Genomic DNA, 6,867 nt, shown 5'->3' on the forward strand with positions numbered 1-6,867 from the left:
TCCCCAAACTCTCATGCGGCCCCAGGACCGAGAGAGCCTGAGAGAGCCTGGACCGGTGAGCATCTGGCAGAGGGGTGTGGGGGGAGGTGGAGGCAGGCGGACAGAGGTTGGCACTGGGGGAGGGGCTGGAGAGACTTGGGAGCTGGGTGGGGGCAGGACAGCCAAGAGACACTGGGACATCAGGATAAAGGACTGCAAAAAAAAAAAAAGCGAAAGTGCCCCAAGCAGAGAGCTGGTGCTATCACCCTGAACACTTGGCCACTATTTATGCCTGGGAGCCAAAAAGGGCCTCAAAGACGGTCCCAGAATACGACACACCTGAACCCTCAGGGCCGGTTCCTCACCTGGGACAGAGACGCAGAGGCAGCGCTGACCTCAGTCCCTTCCCCTCTCCTCCCCTGCAGACCCCGGCATGTGGGGATACTTGTCTCTGCTGCCCATCTGCCTGGCCTTCGGGGCTATTGCTGGCATCTGGACCGTGTGAGTTAGTGTCTGTGTTCTTCCATTTATTTACGTATGTTAGGCTGTGCTGGGTCTTCGCTGCTGTCCGCAGGCTTTCTCTAGCTGCGGTCAGCCGGGCGACTCTTCTTTGTGGTGGCTGCTCTGACTGCAGAGCGCCGGCGCTAGGCGCTTGGGCTTCAGTAGCTGCAGCAGGCTCAGGAGTCGTGGCGCACACGCGGGTTTTGTCCCCGGCAGCCTGTGGGATCTGCTGGGACCAGAGATGGAACCTGCGTCCCCTGCATGGACAGGCAGATTCCCGCCCACTGTACCACCAGGGAATGGACCGCGTGAGTGTTAGAGGCAGGAGACATGCCTGCGTCTGAGCCAAGAAGGGCTGGGGGCCAGGACCCCAGGTCTGAGGGAGGAGGGGCCGAGGGCCTGGACCTCCAGGTCTGGACCAGGGTCTGGAGGAGGGGCTGGGGGTCTGGAGGAAGGGCTGGAGGAGGGGCTGGGGGTCTGGACCCCCGGGTCTGAGGGAGGAGGGGCCGAGGGCCTGGACCCCCGGGTCTGGACCAGGGTCTGGAGGAGGGGCTGGGGGTCTGGAACCCCGGGTCTGGACCAGGGTCTGGAGGAGGGGCCAAGGGCCTGGACCCCCGGGGCTGGACCAGGGTCTGGAGGAGGGGCTGGGGGCCTGGACCCCCGGGTCTGAGGGAGGAGGGGCCGAGGGCCTGGACCCCCGGGTCTGGACCAGGGTCTGGAGGAAGGGCTGGGGGTCTGGAACCCCGGGTCTGGACCAGGGTCTGGAGGAGGGGCCAAGGGCCTGGACCCCCGGGGCTGGACCAGGGTCTGGAGGAGGGGCTGGGGGCCTGGACCCCCGGGTCTGGACCAGGGTCTGGAGGAGGGGCTGGGGGTCTGGAACCCCGGGTCTGGACCAGGGTCTGGAGGAGGGGCCGAGGGCCTGGACCCCCGGGGCTGGACCAGGGTCTGGAGGATGGGCTCGGGGCCTGGAGGAAGGGCTGGAGGAGGGGCTGGGGGCCTGGGGGAAGGGCTGGAGGAGGGCCTGGGGGTCTGGACCCCCGGGTTGGAGGTGCTGGGGGTCTGCACCTCTGAGTCTGAGGGAGCGGGGACTGGGGGCCTGGACCCCCAGGTCTGAGGAAAGAGGGGTTGGGGGCCTGGACCCCCGGGTTGGAGGTGCTGGGGGTCTGCACCCCTGAGTCTGAGGGAGCGGGGACTGGGGGCCTGGACCCCCGGGTCTGAGGTAGGAGGGGTTGGGGGCCTGGACCCCCGGGTCTGAGGCAGGAGGGTCTGGGGTTCCGTCTGGACCCCCGGGTCTGGAGGAGGGGCTGGGCATTGGTCTCCTGGGCCTGAGAGAGAGGGAGCGAGGAGCCCGGGTTTGTGCTGGAAAAAGAAGGAAAAGGGTCGTGGCAAGTCCTCCTTTCACCTTGGCGTCCCGCCCCCAGGTTCTCGCTGGCTGTGGTTAACAAGGCCGTGAACCTCACCGAAGGATTCCCGTACATCAGGTAGTCGCGGCGCCGGCGGGGAGGCCGGGGTCGGGAGGGAGCAAGGAGGTGAGCCTTTCTCTTCCCCCAGTGTGTGTGGAAACGCGCCTCCCCAGAGCTGCATCTTCAGCCAGGTGCTCAACTTCGGAGCCGCTTTGGGTAAACGCTCTGCGCATGCCTTCATGAGGTGCTAGCCCCGCCCAGCCAGGACCGTCGGGGTCCCTGCCTCCTCCGCCCCACCAGATCCTGGAGTTGGGCTCCCCCCCCTGGACCCACGCCCTACCCCCAAGTCTGGGGCTCCCGTCTCCCACCCACTTCCCTCTCCTCCCAGCCGCCTGGATCTGCATTCTGCGTTACTACCAGCTTCGGGACTGGGGCGTCCGAAAGTGGCCTAACCAGGTGATCCTGTGGACGGGGCTGCTCTGTGCCTTGGGCACCTCCATAGTGGGCAATTTCCAGGTGAGACGGGGTAGACCAGCCCGCCGGAGTGTGGGACTACAACTCCCAGCATGCTGCGGGGCGCAGAGTCCTCGTCGAGAAGGGCTGCTCCCCGCACGGCCTCCTGGGACTTGTATTTCTCTGTGGCTCTTGGGCCGTGGATGCAGTGATGAGTTCCGCTCTCTGAGTAGAGATCGCGCAGGAGGCTCTTTGTAATCATTCCGTGGACCCCCTAGGAGTCTGGGGTAATTCACTGCCGTACCCCTCCGTCTAATGATGAAATATCTCGGCTTTCTATTTTTTTTTTTTTTGGCCGCCACCGCTCGGCTTAGCGGAGGATACTAGTTCCCAGGCCAATAGAACCCAGACCCTTGGGGGTGACACCGCGGAGTCCTGACCGCTGGACCGGCCTGTGGATGGGTGCTCACTCTGCGGGAGGCACTAGCTTTACATCGTGCTGGGTTATTTTAACCCATCTCCGCAAGAACTCCCGGGAGGTTCTTTTTGGGCAAATGCCGCAGATATTTCTCTGTTACCAGGTTCTTGGTGGTCAGAGATGAACCCAGATTCCTTGATTCTTAGAGCCCACATTCTTAACCACGAAGCTCAGTAGGTATTGGTAGAATAAGTAAATGGATGAGTGATAGGAGAAATCTTTCTGATTTATCTTTTTATTTTTCTATTGTGATTACCTCTGACGCCAAACGTCTCCTACCAAAGGGCCAGGGGAGCTTCACAATGTTTAGACAAGAGGCTGCCTACAACTTGGTAAAAATTCCACATCATATTTGCATAGCAACTCACTCACTCACTGATGTATTCCCATGTTCCTTAAGCTTTCTTTTTCTGTAATCATGATTGCTCTCCACTCAGAAGCTTTCGTTGTTTTCTTTTTTGGCTACTCCACTTGGCATGCAGGATCTTAGTTCCCCACCAGGGACTGAACCTGTGTCCTCTGAGAGCGAAGCACTGAAAAAAGTGAAAGTGAAACTGTTAGTTTCTGGGTCCTGTCAGACTCTGTGCGACCCCACGGACTGTACCCCACCAAGCTCCTCTGTCCGTGGGATTCTCCAGGCAAGAATACTGGAGTGGGTAGACGTTCCCTTCTCCAGGGGATCTTCCCCACCCAGGGATGAAACCCAGGTCTCCTGCATTGCAGGCAGATTCTTTACCGTCTAAGCCACCAGGGCAGCCCTGAAGTGCTGAGTCCTAACCAATGAACCACCGGGGAATTCTCCAGGAGCCTCTTTTAGACATTTTCTCCTAATCATCCCTTCACCCATGAAATGCTGCTGCTGCTGCTAAGTCGCTTCAGTCGTGTCCGACTCTGTGTGACCCCATAGACGGCAGCCCACCAGGCTCGCCCGTCCCTGGGACTCTCCAGGCAAGAACAGTGGGGTGGGTTACCCATGAAATATTTCATATTAAAAATTTTAAATATAATACAAATGATATCAGTAAGGCACAAACCATTGCAATATTTAAGTTGTTCCTTTTTTTTTTCCTTCAGCCTCCAGGAGCTAATTTTTACCCCCTTCTTGCCTGGAGAATCCCAGGGACGGGGGAGCCTGGTGGGCTGCCGTCTATGGGGTCGCACAGAGTCGGACATGACTGAAGCGACTTAGCAGCAGCAGAGGCAGTGGCAATAATCTGCTCTCTCCCACCAAGGCAGAGAATGAAGTATTTATTCTCCTAATATTTGCGAGGCTCTATTATGCCTCCCAGGTGGCACTAGAGGTAAAGATCTCACTTGCCAATGCAGGAGGCACAAGAGATGGGGGCTTGGATCCCTGGGTTGGGAAGATCCCCTGGAGGAGGGCATGGCAACCCACTCCTGTATTCTTGCCTGAAGAATCCCATGGACAGAGGAACCTGGTGAGTTACAGTTCATGGGACCGAAAAGAGTTACCCGGGACAGAAGCCACTTAGCATGCACCATGTGCGAGGCACTGTTTTAGGGACAGCGGTGCCAGCAGGAAACAGCAGCTTTAAATGGGGGCCCTCGTGGGTGGAGCGGACAATAACCAGCCAGTGCACCGAATCAACACGCCTGTCGCCGGGTGTGGCAGGCAGTCTCCCGCACAGCCCGTGGTGGTGAGCCTGGCCCCTGGCTCTCCGCACGTCCGCCCCTCAACTCTGCACCCTCCTCCTTCCAGGAGAAGAACATGCACCTGACAGGCGCCTTCCTGGCCTTCTTCGTGGGGATCATATACTTCTGGCTGCAGCTCTTCCTCTCCTGGCGCATGAAGAACCTGCCCCAGCCTGGGGCTCCCTGGATCGGGCCACTCCGCCTGGTGCTCTGCAGCGCCTGCTTCGTCCTCGAGGCGGCCAGTATCCTTCCCTGGAGTGGGGGTGGCTCTCCGATGGGGTGGGTCTGCTCTGCGCCGTCCTGGGTGCCCCTTCCTTCCTCAGCCTCGGTCTCCGTCCAGCGTTACAGAGGATTGTCAGTGAGTCCCGGGTTGGAATCCCACCACCTCAGTGTACTAGCTGGGGGTGGGGGATGGGGGGCCACCTCTTCTTTCCTAACTTCTTGGTGCCTTGGTCTGTGTTGGGAGGTTGGTGCCGGGTGGGGGGGCTGCCTCTTCAAGCACGTGGTTGCGGGGTGGGGGTGAGGGGGGAGGAAAGCTGCCCAGGGGAGGCGAAAAGGCTGCTGGCAGGGCCAGAGGTCAGGCTCTCCTGCGGAAAAGTGAGGGGTTACAGGCTTGGGCTTCTGCCTGAGGGCAACAGGAAGCCCCAGAAAGCTTGTGAGCAGGGGAGATACAAGGTCAGGGCTGGGGTCAGCACTTGTGTCTGGGGGCTCACATTTTGTCTGAGGATCAGTGGAGCTAGGGGATGGTACTGGCCTTCCTCACTGTCTAAAAATCCTTGCACAAATGAAACGATGTCTAGTCTGATCTAGGAGAGGTGAGTCGGAGCTGGGTTGGCCGAGAGGAGGAGCACTTCAGTGAGGCGGGCGGTGGTCCCAGAAAATGAGGGGCGTCTCTGCCAGGCCGGAGCTGGGGGTGTGTGTTGGCCAGTGGTCACAGAAACATTTTATAAACAGCTGGGACTGCAGAGCTGGAGAAGGGATAAGGCTGGGCTGCAGAGACGCCAGACCAGAAAGAGATGAGCAAGACAGACAAGACTTGGAGTGACCAGCTGGCCAGGGGGCGGAGATGGGAGGGGGCTGGGGCACCGGAGTGGATGGGGTAGTCATGGAGGTAGGGACTCCCGGAAAGAGGAAGAGGGTTTAGGAAGAAGGTGAGCCTTTGCTTGCGACTGAGCAGGAGGGGCTTGTGAGCCACGGGTTGGGGAGACAGTTGCCAGCACAGCCTCAGGCTGGGGGCGGAGCGAGGGCAACTTTAGTGTTAGTTGCTCAGTCCACACGGCTGAGCCGACACGACTCTGTGGCCCCAGGGACTGTAGCCCGCCAGGCTCCTCCGTCCATGGGGATTCTCCAGGCAATAATACCGGAGTGGTGGTATTCCCTCCTCCAGGGGATCTTCCCTACCCAGGGATTGAACCCAGGTCTCCAGCATTGCAGGCGAATTCTTTAGAGAGTAGCTTTAGGACACCCTGCGGTGTTGGAGGTGGGAGGATTTTTGAGACGGTGGGAGTGCTGCCGCAAACAGGAGGAACGTGCGACGGGAAATGTTTGGGAAGCGACTGAGACAGAGCGGGACGAGGAGGGCCCCTCTGAGAGCGTCTGGGAGGAGTTGCCGCGGAGCGGGCAGGCTGGGCGGCTAGCGGGGCTGCTCCGGCTGGGGCGGGGTGGGCGTGTCGGGGCGGGCCCGCCTGTCGGGCCCCTGGGCGCCCCGCCAGCTCCCGCTCCTCCCTGCGGCCGTGCGCCCTTGACCCTGGCCCCAGTGGTCGTCCTGCACTCCTGGTCCATGCGCTCCGTCTCGGCCATCTGCGAGTGGGTCGTCGCCATGCTGCTGTTCATCCTCTTCGGCCTCCTCGCCGTGGACTTCTCGCGCCTGGACGGCTGCACCCTGCGTCTCCAGCCGGGCTCTGGCAGCCTCCGGCCCCCGCCGGACTCCCCCACCTCCCTGCACCTGCAGCTCTGAACAGCCGTCCTCACACCTCGGGTCCCTGCCGTCTGGTTCCGCCCCGCAGTCGGGGCCACCCAGGAAGCGAGAGGCCAAGGCCAGCCAGCCATCCCTGATCAAGGATATTTATTATTATTATTATTGTTAATTTTTTGTTGTTGCTGCCGCCGGCGGAATCAGAGACACGGACGCAGGCAGGATCACGCGAAATCAGAATTCCTTCCGGAGAGCAAATCCGTACAGAAGGTCGTGGGGGGAGAGGGAGAGGACTGGGGGGGCAGGGCGGGCCCAGGAAGGGGGAGTTGGGCACACAAGGACGGACGGCCCTGTCCGTCCGGATCTGCTAAGCCACCCGAACCAGCCCCTGTCCCTCCCCCACCCCACCCCGCAGACAGACTGATCAATAAATAAAATAATAAATTAATCAATAAATAAAATAGAAACGGCTCCCCCACCCGCAG

General features: G+C 60.4%; 1 protein-coding gene across 1 annotated transcript; it reads left to right on the forward strand.

Moving 5' to 3' along the window:
* Positions 1-412: 412 nt before the first annotated feature.
* On the forward strand, positions 413-6,851 carry LOC136158952 (modulator of macroautophagy TMEM150B-like). Its single transcript, XM_065920804.1, has 6 exons — positions 413-480; positions 1,902-1,961; positions 2,032-2,099; positions 2,272-2,399; positions 4,535-4,709; positions 6,225-6,851. Exons 1-6 carry the CDS (start codon positions 413-415, stop codon positions 6,422-6,424), a joined length of 699 nt encoding a protein of 232 aa, XP_065776876.1. The 3' UTR covers positions 6,425-6,851.
* Positions 6,852-6,867: the final 16 nt, after the last annotated feature.

This window comes from Muntiacus reevesi, chromosome 2 (genome assembly GCF_963930625.1).
Source record: "Muntiacus reevesi chromosome 2, mMunRee1.1, whole genome shotgun sequence".
Classification (NCBI taxonomy): domain Eukaryota; kingdom Metazoa; phylum Chordata; class Mammalia; order Artiodactyla; family Cervidae; genus Muntiacus; species Muntiacus reevesi.

Bases quoted from the DNA above. Each gene is read 5' to 3' on its own strand.
- LOC136158952 (XM_065920804.1), top strand. From the start codon at position 413: ATGTGGGGATACTTGTCTCTGCTGCCCATCTGCCTGGCCTTCGGGGCT. The intron at 2,100-2,271 runs GTAAACGCTCTG...CTCTCCTCCCAG, and splicing joins CAACTTCGGAGCCGCTTTGG to CCGCCTGGATCTGCATTCTG. The intron at 2,400-4,534 runs GTGAGACGGGGT...TCCTCCTTCCAG, and splicing joins CCATAGTGGGCAATTTCCAG to GAGAAGAACATGCACCTGAC.